The sequence below is a fragment of the Rhinatrema bivittatum genome, chromosome 1 (genome assembly GCF_901001135.1).
Source record: "Rhinatrema bivittatum chromosome 1, aRhiBiv1.1, whole genome shotgun sequence".
NCBI classification, from domain to species: domain Eukaryota; kingdom Metazoa; phylum Chordata; class Amphibia; order Gymnophiona; family Rhinatrematidae; genus Rhinatrema; species Rhinatrema bivittatum.
Window position 1 is genome coordinate 297,303,231 of NC_042615.1, and position 18,158 is coordinate 297,321,388.

At 46.8% G+C, this 18,158-nt stretch overlaps 1 protein-coding gene across 2 annotated transcripts in view; it reads right to left on the reverse strand.

Moving 5' to 3' along the window:
• Positions 1-6,749, reverse strand: part of LOC115088467 (cytochrome P450 2U1) — a 79,554-nt gene extending 72,805 nt beyond the window's left edge. For both annotated transcript variants that reach the window (XM_029596750.1, XM_029596743.1), the window contains exon 1: positions 6,230-6,749. In XM_029596750.1, coding sequence (XP_029452610.1) covers positions 6,230-6,674 — 445 coding nt within the window. In that variant the 5' untranslated portion in view covers positions 6,675-6,749. The remainder of the gene's footprint in view (positions 1-6,229) is intronic.
• Positions 6,750-18,158: the final 11,409 nt, after the last annotated feature.

Below are 18,158 nucleotides of genomic sequence, written 5' to 3' on the forward strand. Positions count from 1 at the left end.
AAGGGGTTAATAAACATGTGGATAAAGGTGAACCGGTAGATGTAGTGTATTTGGATTTTCAGAGGCTTCTATGAAAACTAAAAAGTCATGGGAGAGGAGGCGATGTCCTTTCGTGGATTACAAGCTGGTTAAAAGACAGGAAACAGAGAGTAGGATTAAATGGTCAATTTTCTCAGTGGAAAAGGGTAAACAGTGAGTGCCTCAGGGATCTGTACTTGGACCGGTGCTTTTCAATATATATATATATATATATATATATATATATATAAATGATCTGGAAAGGAATACGACGAGTGAGGTTATCAAATTTGCGGATGATACAAAATTATTCAGAGTAGTTAAATCACAAGCAGACTGTGATACATTACAGGAGGACCTTGTAAAACTGGAAGATTGGGCATCCAAATGGCAGATGAAATTTAATGTGGACAAGTGCAAGGTGTTGCATATAGGGAAAAATAATCCTTGCTGTAGTTACACGATGTTAGGTTCCATAATAGGAGCTACCACACAGGAAAAAGATGTAGGCATCATAGTGGATAATACTTTAAAATCGTTGGCTCAGTGTGCTGCAGCAGTCAAAAAAGCAAATAGAATGTTAGGAATTATTAGGAAGGGAATGGTTAATAGAACGGAAAATGTCATAATGCCTCTGTATCGCTCCATGGTGAGACCACACCTTGAATACTGTGTACAATTCTGGTCGCCGCATCTCAAAAAAGATATAGTTGTGATGGAGAAGGTACAGAGAAGTGCAACCAAAATGATAAAGGGGATGGAACAGCTCCCCTATGAGGAAAGGCTGAAGAGGTTAGGGCTGTTCAGCTTGGAGAAGGGACGGCTGAGGGGGGATATGATAGAGGTCTTTAAGATCATGAGAGGTCTTGAACGAGTAGATGTGACTCAGTTATTTACACTTTCGAATAATAGAAGGACTAGGGGGCATTCCATGAAGTTAGCAAGTAACACATTTAAGACTAATCGGAGAAAATTCTTTTTCAAGCAACGCACAATAAAGCTCTGGAATTTGTTGCCAGAGGAGGTGGTTAGTGCAGTTAGTGTAGCTGGGTTCAAAAAAGGTTTGGATAAGTTCTCGGAGGAGAAGTCCATTAATGGCTATTAATCAATTATACTTAGGGAATAGCCACTGCTATTAATTGCATCAGTAGCATGGGTTCTTCTTAGTGTTTGGGTAATTGCCAGGTTCTTGTGGCCTGGTTTTGGCCTCTGTTGGAAACAGATGGACCCTTGGTCTGACCCAGCATGGCAATTTCTTATGTTCTTAAGACTCTCGTAACTATGTAGATTCATATCCCATCTGTGCCCAACAGAAGCCGCCTACCGGGCGGCCTTGGGGCCTACTCCAACCACTTCCAGCATCTACCGAGTATGTTCCAGCATCTCAACGGACTTTATCACAGCCCTGCCTCCGTCTCAGAACAATACCGTAATCTGGGTCATCATTGACCATTTTGCGAAAACGGGTCACTTCATTCCCAGAATTAGCCAAGTTGTTTCTGAAACACATTTTCTGTCTCCATGGACTCCCAAAGGAGATTATATCCAACTGAGGACCACAGTTTGCCACCAGGTACTGGTGCTCCCTATGTAAGAAGTTTAACATTGCCTTGAGTTTCACGTTGGCCTATCTCCCACAGGCCAATGGTCAAGCTGAAAGGACCAACCAAACCTTGAAAACATTCCTCTGTTCCTACGTGAATGATCAGCAGGACAAAAGGTCTGATCTACTACCCTGGGCTGAGCTGTCGCACAATACCCACATTGCTGCTGCCACCGATGTATCTCCGTTCTCCGTGGTATTCGGACGACAACCTCGGCTGCCACTTCCAGTTCCGCTGACTGTTCCTTTTCCAGCTGCGCAATCCATGGCCCATACCATTCGTCAGGTGTGGAATCAAGACAAAGAATGCCTTACCCAGGCCGCTGAACGTTCCAAGCATACTTCTGATGCCAAAGATGTCCCGCTCCACTCTTCCGCCCTGGTCAGAAGGTGTGGTTAAGCACCCGCCACATAAGGTTGAGACTTATTCTCATCGCCTGGCTCCCAAGTACATCGGCCCGTTTCCAATGCTTCGAAGAGTGGGAGCAGTGTCTTATCAGCTCCAGCTACCTCGTGCCATGGGTATCCACAACACATTCCATGTCTCACTGTTGAAGCCTTTGGTCCTCTCCTGGCCCTCTCGTAGAGACCCTTCACCTCTGTGGATATCTACTGAACCAGACTCATCTCTCCAGGTAAGAGAGGTCTTCAACGTCCGTCAGCATCGAGGTAGATGGGAATACCTCTTAGCCTGGGAGGGTTATGGGGCTGAGGAGAACTCATGGGAACCTTCCCACAACATTCTCGATAAAGAGCTCCTCAGAACCTTCCATAGGACTTATCCTAAGCCAAGACCGCGTAGAGGGAGGCCTAGAAGGGGGGGGGGGGGGGTACTGTTATGCGCCCCATCCATGCCCAGGCCTACTCACCTCGTTGGTTCCTCTGCAGGTCACGGGTCGGCCTCCCCAGCGGCAGCTGTGAGCTCCTCCAGTCCTCGGTGTCCCACGGCGGCAGTCGTTGGGCCTTCCACTACGCACCAGGCCTCACGCCGGAGTTCGGCGTCTCCAGTGGTGTTGGCCACGCCCCTACGCGCATGCGTGCATGCGCTCTGCCCAGTCTCTTATAGGGCCAGGGCCGGGTCATAGCTCCGCGGCGCGCCCTGATTGAATGCCCAATATAATGAAGTTCTTGCCTGCACTTCCTTGCCTTGGCAATCGGGTCGGTACTGTAAGTGTACCAGTTTGCTTCCGAGTTCACAGTCTTGTTCCAGCTTCCTTCTGTTCCAGCCTTGTTCCAGCATCCGTCTGTCCCGTCTCCCCAGGTAGTACCTCGGACAGTCTCTCTGGTACTGACCTCAGCCTGTTCCTTGACCATTCTGTCTGCTGCCTGGATCCTGATCTCTGCCTGCCTTGTAACCTGTTCTGACCTCCGGAATCTGACCCCTGCCTCGTTGACTACTCCTCAGACTGATCCTCGGATTCTGACCTCAGCTGCCATTGACCACGTCTTCTGATTCTGGCTCTGTCCCTTGCCTTGTCATCACCTATGCTGCTCTGGTCTTCCTCGCTGCATCAGACCTACAGTCTCGAGTCAGACCGTGCTCCCTTGCTGTCCGTGGGCACGCCTGTCTACTACCTCTCCAGGAGATCCTGCAAGGCCCACCTAAGTCCAAGCGGCCCGGGTCCCTACGGACTCCACCCGGGGGGGACTGCGGGCTTCCAGTGGTGAAGCTCATCCTAGCCTCTGTCTCCTCCAGTGCTCCACCCCCTGGGGGGCAGGTGCTTCCTGGTCCCTACCAGGGAGCCATTCTCCACTGCTCTAGGACAAAGGTCCACCACCAAGCACAACATAACTGTCTGTTTCTAGTCATTTGAACCAGTTCTCACATTTGTTTATGATTGCATCTGTAATATTGTGTAAACTGCTGTGAACGTTTAAACGGAACAAGCAGGTTAAATATTTTTAAATAAATTAATTAAGCCTGTAGAAGAAGCTACGAAGGCTTCTCCCCAGATTAGAGGATTCCCTGTTGAAAGTGTTTCCGATAGGCTTCTTGGGTAAACCCCGCTCTCTCAAGGATGGCTGCTTTGACTTCTGTGTAGTTGGCCATCCATCTGGAGGGGCGGCTTAGAAGGCAATCTGACTGCTATCTGTAAGTAGGTTACCCAGATAAGTAATCCATGTATATTCTGGCCAGCCTGCTAGTTGAGCTGTTCTTTCAAAGTTCTTCAGAAAGCAATCAGGGTCTTCTCACTGGTTATCTTGAGTATTAATTTTGACAAAGGAGGTGGTCATGGCGGCTTGCACCGCTTGGGCTATCTGGGTTAGCAACAGTTGTTGTTGGGTAATCTGTTCTTGCAGTGCTTGCTGCTGGGTGATCTGATTCTTCATCACTGTCTGTAGTTACTGCTATCCTGCTGCAAGGACCTGCAGTATTTGTTCCATGTTTTCTTTTCTAAAGCACTTAACTATTCAGGCAAACCACAGAACTTCACATTTCTTCAGAAATCAGATTGTGATAAATTGCAGGAGGACCTTGTGAGACTGGAAAATTGGGCATCCAAATGGCAGATGAAATTTAATGTGGATAAGTGCGGTCTTTGATCGTGATTTCATTTACACCTCTGTAATCGATACATGGACATAGGGTACCGTCCTTCTTCCCCACAAAGACAAAGCCTGCGCCGGCTGGCGACTTTGATGGTCAGATAAAACTTTTCTGGAGAGTTTCTTCAATGTATTCCAACATTGCTTTATTCTCGAGAGCTGAGAGAGGGTACACTCTTCCTTTCGGTGGCTCAGTGTTGGGCTTCAGTCTTATGGCACAGTCATAGGGCCTATGCAGGAAGAATATCAGCCGCTTCTTTGGAGAACACATCCCCGAAGGATGCGTATTGGGGCAGCAGTCCTGGCATTGCTGGAGTCGTAGGCATGCATATGATGGGCGAAATCTCCTTAAGACAGCAATAGCTTCCAAGCAGTAGAGAATCTTCAGAGTGTCCAGGAACATGGGCCCTCGAGGAGTGAGTTCCGGTTCCTATCTGTAATCTGAAAGTAAAGAAAAGAGCGAGGCCCCAGAGGAGCGGGTACCTCTGATAAGTCCGAGGAGGCAGAGTAGCTTGGGTAACGATCTCCTTCCGTAAGGAGTTCCAGTATGTATAACTTGCCCTTGCTAACTCGATTTGCTAGCGATATCAGAGACCTTTAAATATTGGAAGCGGATGACGTCATCTCAGGGGGACGCCCCTGAGGTTCGCGCCCTTGCTGGTACTTCAATCCGAGCGCGTGCACGCCCTAGGCCATCAGGCAAACATGGCGGATCTGCAACGTCGAGCCGGTCCGGGGACGCCGGAGGGAGACGGCATGGAGACGCCGCGGCAGCCAGCCGTCCATCAGACCCAGAGGGAGTCACCACAGAGGTAGAGAGGGCAGAGTGAGGGCGTCGAGCAGCGACGGACGCAACAAATACCCCACGGCAATCATGTAATATTACCTAATATTTCTTATACATCCTTACTCCCTCCCCTCCTTAGTTCACTACCGTTACACCGTTAAGCCCAGTTCACTTCTGTTACACCTTTTACAAATTCAAGTTTCATATCGTTCACTACTGTTTCTCTTTTAGATTTTTAATCTCAAGTTTGTCTTTTTAACAATTATTATTTACTACGTGTTTTCCATGCCGTTCAATGTAAATAATAAGACTCCCTGTCTTGTTATACTCCTTGTTTATATGTAAACCGATGTGGTATACCCCAATGAATGTCGATATATAAAAATAAATTAATAAATAAATAAAAGTGTATATTCATTTTACCTCAGAATGTAATTTTTCATGTAAAATATGTTGTTATAAATGCATAATTTAAAATTGTGTATGGGGGGGGGGGGGGGGAGGCAGGCTGTAAGGATTGCCTAGGGTGCCTAATACCCTTGCACCGGCCCTGGCAGGGATGTAAATATCCTTTAAAAAATTATCGGTTAACCATTTTAATTTCAATAGATTAACATGTTTAAACACTGTCAAACACGGGGCAGAAAAGGGTCAATACTGTACCTGATTGGAACGAGGAACTGGAGACTGCGGGGAGCTGGCAGCTGAGAGAAGCAGCAGCAGCAGCACTTCAAACTTATCTGACCTGACAGAGCTGGATCCGCACCATGATGAGCCCCCCTGTCAGGGCCACAGACTGGAAGCGCCAAAATCAGCCTAGGACTCACCTCACTCTCGCCTGTCCTCACAGCAAGTAGTGTCAGCTCCCAGTGCACACTCCCGGAAGGGTGGGGGAGTTCTGGGGCCCCAGCTCCTCCAAAGCTTAAAACGAAACGACACCTGTAGCATACTTATCAGTTACCTGTTTAATATTCTGCATCCCCAATAAGCAGCAGTTTCACCTTATTCTCCATGTACCGATATGACCGAAATTTGGCAAGTTGCTTTTATTTCAGGAGGTTCTCCTATCATGCAGACCAATGCGTCCACAGAGATAGCCCCAATCACAAATGCGCGTGTGTACAGTCAACCAAGGGGACACGGTGAGAGCAGCAGGAGCTGAAAGGAACTAAAAAGCTGCAGTTTCTGGCAGGGATCTACCGGCTCCAATCTGCCCACTCCCATCTCCAAAGCCCCGGTAGGAGAGTCTAATCCCGGCTCCCCCGAGCTCTTACCCTTCTGCTGTGTGACGTGGATGACCATGGCCAGGTTAGGCCGGTCGGAGAAGACATCGGCATGGGTCACCAGCGCCTCCTTCACCGTCTCGAAGTCGTTGAGGAGGACCACCAAGCGGCTGCCGATGAAGAGGCTGAAGACGTTGCCGTAGGTTCGGGCTAAATCGGTCAGGACGATGTGCGGGAAGAGGAGGACGCCCCTCCGGCTGACCGGCAACTGGCCCTCGCCCGCTAGCCCCGGCAGCAGCAGAGAGCAGAAGTTGCCCAGGAAGGGCCAGGGCCGGGGCCCCGGGGGCACGTTCCGGGACACAGCCCGGTGGAAGGTCCAGAGGTGCTGCAGCAGCAAGTACCCGGCCAGGAAGAGCAGGGAGCCCAGAAGCAAAGAGGCACCGTCCGGGAGCCCGCCCGCCAGGGGCAACAAGCGCAGGAGCCACCTGTAGCCCATTCCCCCCGCTTGCACCCTCTATCACCCGCCACTCGTCCAGGGCTCGGCTCTCTCTGCACTACCCCGACCTGCCAAACCAAAAGCACTGATGCCCCGCCCACCGCCCGCTTCCATTGGACGCTTCTCTTCCACATTGACAGTACATAGGCAGCTCCAGTTCCTGTCGGATGTTGTGCACAGATGTCGAAAAACTCTTTATAAGCCGGGGGAAAAGAGAAACGGCGATTCTAGCAGCAGGGACAATATGGTCCAGCACTGAGACCTGTACTTTTACTTGGCATATTGCCATTTTGTAATTTTTCCTCCTTCTTTTCCTACCCATTTATTTTAATCATTATGTCTATCGTTTTGTCATCCCAATAAAGTTATCTGAATCTGTAGAGCTGGAAGCCGAGGAGTGGGTGAACACATGAAAGGGGATGTCTATTTTAACCTTAGGACTTGGCCAGCTGGAAGGTAAAACAACAAAAATCTGGCAAATATTGCAGAGTGCCTTAGACAGTGGTTTCCAATCTGTGGTTCACAGATGGAGTCTGCCAAACCATAACAGGGTCCACTCCAGGAGAAATGCAGCTGCTCAGAAAAAGAGCAGGGTCTGCACCCAGTGGGTGCTGCCTGTAGGAGGAGAGGAATGCAGGGAATCCCCAACACGGAGCCTGGTCTGCGCTGCTAAGAGGGAGGAGCAGGGCTAATTGCTGCCAGGAGCCTGGTTGGTGCCAGGAAAAGAAGAAGATGAACATTGCTGCTGAAAGCTTAGGCCTAGAAGAGTGGAGCACATCATTGTCACTGAACTGAAAGCCCAGTCCTGCCATGAGGAGAGACCTGAAAAAGTGCAGGAAATTGCCCTGCTAGAAGCCCAGTCCCACCCTAAGAAGAGGAAGGGGAGGGGCACAGGGGAGAGAAGAGCTGCTGCTGAAAACCTGGTTCTGCCATGATGAAAGGCCCCTGAGAGTCCTGTCCCATGTTGAGTAGAAGCTTGGAGGCGCACCAAAAATTGCTTCTGCACCAACAGCAAGCTCAGGCTTGACAGACTAAGTAACTTTAATATGGGAATGTGGGGGGAGGGGGGAGGCAGTACTAAAAGGAGCCATAGGGGGAGGGCAAAAGGATCAGAATGGGGAGAGGGACCACATAGGGTGGGTGGGGGGGAGGGAAGGGAAGGGTCATAGGAGGATGGAGTGGGGTGCAAAGGGCAGGTATTAGGGAAGGTGGGGACAGGGATGCACTTAAAAAGAGGCCATTACTGAGGGGAAGAGAGGCAGGAGGGAAAGGACCGGTGACATAGGGCAGCAGGGAAGACCCTTGGAAAGCTGCCAAGGGGGCAGTACTCGCGAAAGGGTAATGAGTGACAGGAAGCCAGGCAACAGGAGTCCTAGGGGGAGGGCAGGAGGGAGAGGATAGGAGACACAGGGGAGGATGGAAAGAAGGGGCAATGGGTGAGGGGAAGTGGGGCAGGAGGGAAGGTGTTTTGGGGAAAGGTCAGGAGGGAAGGCACTTGGGAAGGGGCCAAAGATGAAGGTAAGCAGGGCAGGAGGGAGAGAAAAGGAAAATAGGCAGGGGTGGGGGGAGGGCAGAAAGGTGAGGAAAGGAAAGGTCATGGAGGCAGAAGAAAGAAATTCAGGAAGGGATCCTGGGAGAGGAGCCACATTTGGAAAAAGCCATAGGTGAGAGAAAATAAAAATGTACCGTATTGGGGGGAGAGCGGGTTGGGGAAATATGTGCACTAAACCTCTCTCCAACTATCCCTTCTAGTGATGTGGGCCTGTTTCAAACATCCCTCCTTCCCCACCAGTCTCTTTCTCTGCCCCAGAGTCCATCCCAACCAGTCCCCATCTCTCCCTCCACCAGATCATACCCACTAATCTCTCCACCTCCATCAAATTATCCCCAGTAGTCTGCATCACCCCCTCCACTAGTCCATTCCCACCACTCAGGCTCTCTTCCTTCACTGGTCCATTCCTGCCAGTTTATCTATCTCTCTCCACTAGTCCATCCCTGCCCATATGTCTCTCTCTCCCTTCACTGGTCCATCTCCGCCAGTTACTCCTCTCTTCTCTCCACAAGCCCATCCTGGCCAGTTGCTCTATTTTTTTCTACCAGTTCATTCTGGACAGTCTCACGCTCTCACTCTGTCTCTCTCTCTCTCCTCCCATCCAACAATCCATCCTCACCACACTATCTGTCTCTCTCTCTCTCCGTCCACAAGTCCATTCTTGCCAATCTCTGTCTTCCTCCACCAGTCCATCCCCACCAATTCCTCCATATCTAGACAAATGTAGCTATGTGGTTGATTATACTTACACTATATAAATTACTGAATACAAGTACATTCTTGCACATTTACTGCTGTGCTCTGCAATTATACAGTATATATATATATATTCAATTTATATCAGTAAGGATTATTTAATATGCTTTACATAGTATGAATGATTATTTCTTTGTTATACTTTTCCATATGTAGCATAACTACATGTAAAAATTAAAGGGAAGCATGTTGGGATGCACCAAAATTTTGGAGTTTGAAAAGGTATCTATGCTCTCAAAAAAGGTTGGGAACTCCCTTGCCCTAGAACACCAATATACCTCTTATTAGGAGATACAAATTAAAAAGCAGGCCTGCTAATAAGTCAGTGATTTGTAGATGCATTTATTAAGCTAAATGTTTCTCCCCCTGCCAGCAGTTCCTAAGTTCAAAGGACAAATGGTGACATATAAACAATTCTTTGCAGAGTTTTTGTTTGTCAGTCACAGAGGAAATGCCTAAGGGTTAAAGTCAGCATATGTTAATTTTAAAAAAGTGTATAATCAACCTTTTTATGATGGGCACTTGTATTTTTGTATTTCCCTTTGAACTGTTAATAAGTAGGGGAGACTGGGTCCAGTAACTGCAAGTTAAAAGGTATTGGAAAAGTCATCCACTGTGATGCCAAGTGGATATTACTGTAAAGAGGAAGATATTAGAATGTAACTTTTCTTAGTCAACCTATGGAACATTATTGTAATTTAAAATAATCAATTGTAGGCTTTTGTTTCAGAGTTTGGTTGAGCGATACCTGCTTGGAGCTTAGGAGAGGCAGGGGATCGAATGCTGATGAGACTTTTACCAATCACTGCTGCCCCTTTGAAAAGAAAAGAGTACTTTTTAAAAAGAGGCAGAGAGAAATTAAGTAAGACCGAGAGAGGGAGAGATACAGGGGTACTTGCCACGGTATTTTTAGCCTGGATTGGCCACTGTTGGACCCTCGGTCTGACCCAGTATGGCAAGTTCTTATATTCTTAGGAGGTGTATTGGTGTTTAGGGTCTGGTTTAATATTTGTAGTGTTGCCATTTCATAGGTTGGGTTGTTACTGTCTGAGTGTGTTTCATAATACAGGTGTAACTTTTATGGATTAGTTTGTGTGCATTATTGCAAGTTCTGGGAGTGTGTTAGGTGCTATATTTCTGTTTCCATTTCTCCAGGTTTGCAAATTTATTTATTTATTTATTTTTGATTTTTATATACTGATCTTCTTGCATTCGATACAAATCAAACCGGTTTACAGTGAAACAAAAACAGCTTGCCCTAGAGCAATTACATAGAACAAGGAACATCTAAAAAACAACTTAGATTAACATCTCAAAAAGACCAACTTTGAATAACAAGGAATATGCGTTAAATAAAAGCGAGAGCAAGATTAGAGTGGCAATGCATGCAGAGTAGCTTTTTCAGGTTTTCATTCTAGTTTCTGTCTCCATATTTGTAATAATTGGTCTTTCTGTATTTGGTGAAGGATGGTTTTGAGTGTGACCAAGGTGAGGTATTTGTTGTTTTCTCAATAGGATATGCATTGGTAGTGAACTGCTTTTCATAAGTAGGGCTATAGCGCTTGGTATTAGAGGGAGTTTATGTTGCTGTTATCAAGTTGACACCAGAATACCTTTTTTGTATGGCAAGTTGTATAGGGAATGTCCTAGTTCTGCTCTGCACCCATTGTTGGGGGTCGGGAGGGGGGGTTCCTGTGGACGCAGAGTGTATGTTTACATTTAACCCCGTGACAGTCATGTGTTTAGTGTGTCACACATGTCAGAACCATCTGTCAGATGTGCCACGACAGAAAAATGGTTGAGAACCACTGTACTAGACACCACTCTCTCTATACTACTACATAATATATCCTGAGGTCCATAATCAAAAGCCATTTAGATGGCCAACTATAATGTTAGCACTCTAAACAACTAATGTGCCACATGCAGCCACTTATCAGGCTATATTCTAGCCACATAAGTTATCTGCTTGTAGTTTACACCTCTCGCCACGCCACACCTGATGCTCTCCCATCCAGTACCTTTAGTGGACCTATTTTTAATGGTATTAGGGGTGTGGGTGGTTGGGAGAACCAGACCCAGCGCCACTGGGTATGCAAGCTGTGCAATTGCACAGGGTGGCTCAACCGCTGGGGCAGCATTGGGAGCAGGGAGAGGCCTGTGTTGTGACTGGTGGACATGATTCCACTGGCGGCCAAAAAAGTGGAGGCCCGTGGTGCCACTGGTGGGATTGGGTCCACAGCATCAGAAAAAGCATGAAGCCGTTTCGTGTCGGGGGGGGGGGGGGGGGATGTTACTTTTATGCTGCTTGATGCCCGTGCACAGCAGGAAGGTCTGTGGGGCCATGGTGGAGCTCATCCCACCACGGCCTAAAGAAAAAGCCACGTCCAGGTGCTCCTCCTCCTTCCTGCCTGTGCGGCCCCGGAAGAAAGACATTGTCAGAGCCACACAGGCAGGAAGGAGGAGGAGCATCAGCTGCATGCAGAAGAGGAGCAGTGTTTGTGGCAGGGCCACCGTGGATCCCACCTCATGGTGGCCCGAGAAGAGAAAGCCCGGTAGCAGGGCCATTGCGGATCCCACCTTGCAGCATCACAAGAAGAAAAGGCTCAGTAGTAGGCATGCCGCAGATCCTACGTTGCAGCAGCCCAAGTAGATCAACACCTCGGAGCCCATCCCAAGGCGACCTATGAAGAGGAGGCCCAGAGGTGAGAGAGAGGCTGAAGCCCTTTAGAATGTGTGTGTGTATATGAAAGTGAGTGGGGAGATTGTGTGTGTGAGAGAGAGTGAGTTGAAAGACTGTGCATGGGAGTGAGAGCCTGTATGATCAGAGAGACAGCATGGGAGAGCCTGTGTGTATGTGAGTTTGTGTGAGTGTTATGACCGTCGGCTGCGGGCAGCCTCGTCCGATCCAACTCACGTCATGTATTGCCCTGCTCTCCTCTCCGGGTGAACTCACGGCTGTGGCTAGCCGCTACCACCACATATCTCCGGGCTCTCAAGACTCCTCGTGGTGGCTGGGACGCCGCTGACCCACCCACCAACTCAGGGCCTTCCTAGGCACGCACACGCACCACCGGGCCTTCGTTTAAAGGCCTAATGGCGGGAACCTCAGGGGCGTCCCCAACTGATGACATCACAAGTTTGAGATTTATAAGCACCTCCCTTGGCCTACGCTAACTGGTTTGGCAACGAGTTCCTTCGCCTCACTGGTGCTTGTTCCTGTCTCTACAGACCCGTGGTTCCTGCCTTGGCTCTCCACCTGCTGATTTGGACTCTTGCTCAGGTACCCACTCCTCGGAGGCCTGCTTGCGCTTCCTTTGGGAGACTTGGTCTCCAGGCTTCCCTGCTCCTCAGGGTAGCTCCTGCACTCCTCACCAGAGGTCCTGCCTGCTCGCTTCTCTGCTCCTCAGGGTTGCCTTAAGCACTGCCTATCAGAGACTTTGACTCTACGCTTCTCCGCACCTCGGGGCAGCCTCTACATCTTTACACCTGAGGCTTTACTCTACGCTTTCCCACTCCTCAGGGCAGTCTACGTCACTACATCAGAGACTCTGTTGCTACGCTGTCCCGCCCCTCGGGACAATCTCTGCATCACTCCTGCAGAAGTTCCTGTCTTCGTGCTCCCCGCTCCTTGGGGCCTGCCTAGCGCACCTCTGTCTTGGAGGTTCCTGCTCCCGTACACTATCTCTTCAGTCCTGCCTAAGTACTGTGACTCCTCTGAACTGTGCCTCTTCGCCCCGTTCCTCAGCACGCCTCACAATATATCTCAGTGCAGGTACCTGCGATCACGTGGCAGTGATGCAGGACGTTCTCACTCTACTGAACTACAGTCGTGTCCCCTGCTGCAGCTGACCTTGCCTCCCGACGGTGAGGACCCGTGGGGATCCACCTCTCAGGTAGTATGAACCTCCACCTTGGGCCAAGGGTCCACAAAACCCATGAATCCTAACAATGAGACAGCATTGGAGAATGATAGCCTGTGTGTTTGTGTGAGACAGCATATGAGAGTGAGAAAGCCTGTCTGTTTCTGTGAGACAGCATGTCACAGTGAACCTGTGTGTGTAAGAGAGAGACAGCATGTGAAAGAGAGAGACGGTGTGTATGTATGAGAGAAAGCATTTGAGAGTGAGAGTTGTGTGTGTGAGACAGCATGTGAGTGTGAGAGCCTGTGCCTGTGTGTGAGAGAGAGAGAGAGAGAGTGAGAGAGAGACAGTGTGTGAGAATGAGAGCCTGAGAGTGTGTGTGAGACACAGCATGTGAGAATGAGAACCTGAGTGTGTGTTTGAGGGAAGAAGAGAAGAATACAGGTAAATAGAGAAGAAACAAAAAAAAAAAAGAGACCCTGTAAAGGAATTGGCAAAAGACCAAGAAAAGGAAGGTGGAAAAAAAAAAAGCCCGTGATCAACCCATTAGAAAACTAATATCAGACATCAAATGTAAAAAAAATAATTTTTGAATTTTTAGTGATTGGCATGTTATCTTTGCAAATGTGCCAGAATAGCACTTTTTCTGTGCCAATCTTGTGATGTCCGAGTTCCGCATGGAGGAACTGGAAGCCCTGCAAATTTATAATACTGCGGGGCCTGAACAGAGGAGGCAGCAGAATGGACTTTAGTACCAGTTGCAGTGATCGGCGCCTCCCCATGGAGTCTGGGAGTCTGCCTGGGGGTGTGAATGAATGAGTGCTTGCCTGGGTTCTGTCTATGTGAGAATGGGTGGCTGCCTGTGTGTGTGTGTGTGTATAAGAATGAATTGGTGCCTGCCTGGGGGTCTGCGTGTGTGTGTGTGAGAATGAATGAGTGCATGCTTGGGGGAAGGGGGGAGCGGAGTGAGAATGGATGAGAACCTGCCTGGGGATCTGTGTGTGTGTGTGTGTTTGTGAATGACTGGGAGGTTGCCTGTGTGTGTGTATGTGAGGGAGCTTGTGAGAGTGAGTGTGTGTATGTATGAGAGAATCCGGGGTGTAAGAGCTTGTGTTTGTGGTGGGGAGGGGGTGGAGAGAGAGAGTCTGAGAGTGTGTCAGTGTTTGCGAGAGAGAGGTGTGGGTGTGTATACGGGCATGTGTGTATGTGACAGTGAATGTGTGAGAGAGAATGGACATGCAAATATGTGTGTGAGAGAGGATAAAGTTTGTGCGCCCCCCCTAACTCCCTAATCCTCAACAATCTCAGGGTGACTGGAAATCAAGATTTCCCAGGTATGGATAGCAGGGGCTTTTTTAAAAATCCTTAATTATTGGGTGTTATTTGATATATGTGCTGTTTTGAAATATTTTATTGGTGCTTGGGAATTTTTAAAAAATGTATATGATTTTAATTAAGAGGTTATTCTGTTTATCAGTAGTTTTAAAATATTCTTTTATTATTATGGTTTTACATTTATAAATTATGCTTTATCTTTCTTTTGAGGAATGGTGGTTCTGTTTTTCCATTGTTAGACACAGAGTCTGGCTTCTTGGGGTTTCCATTTCAGTTTTTGTCTAATTTATGATCCTGTATTCTGTATTTGGTGACAGCATATCTCTGTGCTGTGCATGTGACCAAGATGAGAGATTCTGCTAGTGTGTAGTGTCTGTGTAGGGATCTATAGCAATCGGGTTTGTTTTGTTTCCCCAGTAGGTGGTGTATTGGTATTCTGGGACCCTTTTTCACAGGTAGGGTTCTTGTTGTTTGAGTCCTTGATGTTACTATTGTTATGTTACGATAGGTTTGCTATATAGATTTTGAATATCTTTTTGTGGGGTTTTGTGTTGGTTCATAACATGTCTGGCAGTGGAAGGTGTTTGTGCAGCTGTTACTGTGAGGCGACACCAGAAAATGAAAATATTTATTTGTATGATGAGTTGTAAGGGAAACATCCAAGCTCCGTTGTTGGGGAATTTCTGTGGATGCATAGTGTGTTACAGAACTGGAGGTGCAGGATTTAAAATTGACATTGTTTCCCTTCCTGTATACAATCCAGACTTCACTCTCTAGCCATATAGAATTAGTTGAATGAGGCTATCACATAATTTTAATAGTAATTTTACTAAAAGTGTAAAACTAGCCACCTTTTTAAAATTACGCAGAAGATCCTTTGGACTTTCTTATTAAGACTTTTTGTAGCCAATTTTAAAGCAGGGGGCCATGTTATGGAAGTGGGTGTGAGGTATGGAAATGTCATTTTGGCTCCCTCCACCCCCGCAAATTCTTCTGTCTAGAGATGCCACTGATTTTCTGTGACCTTAAGCATTAGTATAAGAAGGATTGGGTGGGGGAGGGGGGTGCTGGAGAGGCACACAAAAGCATTGGCTCCCGGGCATCAGAGACCCTCTGTACACCACTGGCAGGAGGCCTGTGGTGCCACCAAAGGACCTGATCCCACTGGCAGCAGAAGAAGCAGGAGGCACGTGGCGCTGCTGATGAACTTGATTCCACCAGCGGCGGAAGAAGTGGAGGCTCGTGGTACTGCTGGTGGGATCAGGTCCACCGGTGGCAGAAGCAGGAGGCCACAGCAGAAGAGGAAGCCCATCCGGCAACTCCTCCTTATAGGCTGGCCCCGCAGTATTCAATGCTCGTGGTGCTAGCACGTCCTGATTTCTCATCTTGCAGTGAAGGAAGTGCTAGCACTGGGAGTGTTGAATTATCTCGGGGCCAGTACATGCAGAGGAGCTGCAGAACGGAGGCTCTCCACAAAGAAGGAACAGGCTGGCAGCAGCAGCGGAGGAGGAATGACCCATGGACACTGACTGCCTAGTCTGCATGTGTGGGTGTGTGTGTGTGTGAATGGGAATCTGACTGTGATGGGTGTGGGTGTGAGAATGGGAGCCTGCCTGGGATGGCTGGATGTATGAATGGGAGCCTGTCTGGGTTTCAATTATGTAATTGTGTATGTGAATGGGAGCCTGCCTGGGATGAGTGTGTGTGTGTGTGAATGGGAACCTGCCTGGGATGGGAGTGTGTGTATGTGTGTGTGAATGGGAGCCTGCCTGGGATGGGTGTGTGTGTGTGTGTGTGTGTAAATGGGAACCTGCCTGGGATGGGTGGATGTATGAATGGGAGCCTGCCTGGGTTTCAATTATATGTATGTATGTATGTATGTATGTGAATGAGAGGCTGCCTGGCATGGGTGTGTGTGTGTGTACATATGTGTAAACCACCACCCCTGTGAGTTAGAGCGAAGGTTTACTGTCGTGGCTGAGGTAGATAGTAAAAATGTAGTCATGGTGACCAGGTCAGCAACTTCTAAGGTGTTGCTCACAGGGTTGCAGTTTAATATATACTAAGTCTCTTTCACAAATCCAAAGCACCAAGGAATATACAAAGATAATAAATATAATAATAATAAAAAATGTAACACTATTTATACTTTACTTTAACATATATATTGCCTTTAAATAACAATATGAATATTAACAATCGATCTGTACTTGTGTCTAAACTCTCTTCTGTCTTATTAATAGTAATCTAATAGTAATCTCTCTTGTCTCCTTAGTGCACTGGTTACAGCAAACAAAATAAAGAATTATAGCCACTATATCAACTTTCTAATAGTAATCAGATAAGTATACTTCTATAAACATAACCCTTATACTATTACTATATTATCTCTTGGTATATAATGTCTCAAAATTCTATTCCTTATTTATAAGGAATTGATTCTTTGTGGGTTTTTTTTTTAGGTGTCCTCAAAGGATTCTTCCTGTTGATGTGTTCAGGTAAGTAATATTTCTTTATGTCTTATAGTCTTTTTCTTCCTCTTTGTATTTTATGTCTCTATTTGTTGTCTGTAGTTATTCAGTTACACATCTATGTATGAGCTCAGGCCTGGCTTAATAATTACTGTTCAAATTTTTTTTTAACAACTTATCTGAAGTCGTCTTCTTCTTTCATTGATGCTGGCCAGATGGTGGTCCTCTCGTCGTCTTCTTTCCTTTTCTCTATCACTGTGTCTTGTTTCTTCTTTCTTGAGCCTACCATCCTATACAATAAGAAAGACTATCTCCCTTTCACCGCTCCAGGTCTTCCGCAGCTTAGTCTGTGTGTCACCCTGTGTATTTTGTCTTTGACAGCTAATTGTTACTGTGTGACTAACTAAATCAAACCAAAAGATAATTTATTTGCCCTATGGCACCTTCTTTTTTTTTTTTTATAACTGAAAGAACAGTTTCACCATAAAGTCATTCAGTTCTCTTTCTCTCTAATATACTTCCACGCGTATGGGTTCCTTATCAATTTGTTCACTATATAATGTACTTGAGCATAGGCAGGTATCTCCTCAGATACAGTTTTATACACTGTATATTTTGTTTTAGGTAATTCTTTTACCCTATCAGTATTTCAGCATGCCTTGCGAGATGGCTATCAAGGTAGCATATTCACTGCAGTGGCTGTCACTGAAGTAGCTATCCCTGAACCATTACGTGCTTTGCAATGTGCAGTTCTAGTGTCATCCAATATATTCCAAAATATATTTCACTGAAACGGTAACCTTTGTCCTATTAAATGCTGTGCTAAATCCCAGTACAGCAATTTTTAATTAACTATTAATCTTTTTATTCACTATCTTACCTTGACAGGAACCCTCATACAGCATCACTCATACTCTCATTCACTCTTATTATTGTGATTGTTTTTAAAATGTCTTATGCTATTTACTAGCCCTTGGGTTCAGAGGACCTGCACGGCACCTCTGCCCCTCAACTGAACAAATTCTATAACTGTCTTTTCCTTTTCTCAGACCCTTTCTCCAGCTGATGTCATTAACTTAAATAGTACATGGTACTGTCTATTAGATATGTTCTATTTTTCTTTCTGTGGAAATTTCTATCTGGGTTTATCATTTTTAATTTAAGAACATTTTTAATACAAACTTTATTAGCCCGGTCTGGGAGTAGAACATTGAGACGGTGGAAACCAGCGCTAAGTCTTTGACGTTTCAGAAGAAGTTTAACATCCCATGAGGAAAGACCAAGTTGTCTGAAACGAGGCCCCATTGGACGGTAACATAGGTATATTGAGTGAACGTCGGTTATAACAGCTTTGGACAGCGCTTTTCTTTACAAAATAATTTTCAAAAAAAAACAGCTTGTATGTTTCATTTTCGATTGACACTGTCTCATGGAAGAACATTAGTTTGAATATTTGCTGAAGTAACTTTGCAAGTTTTTTTAAAGCACTTGAGCATCCGTTTTCCTA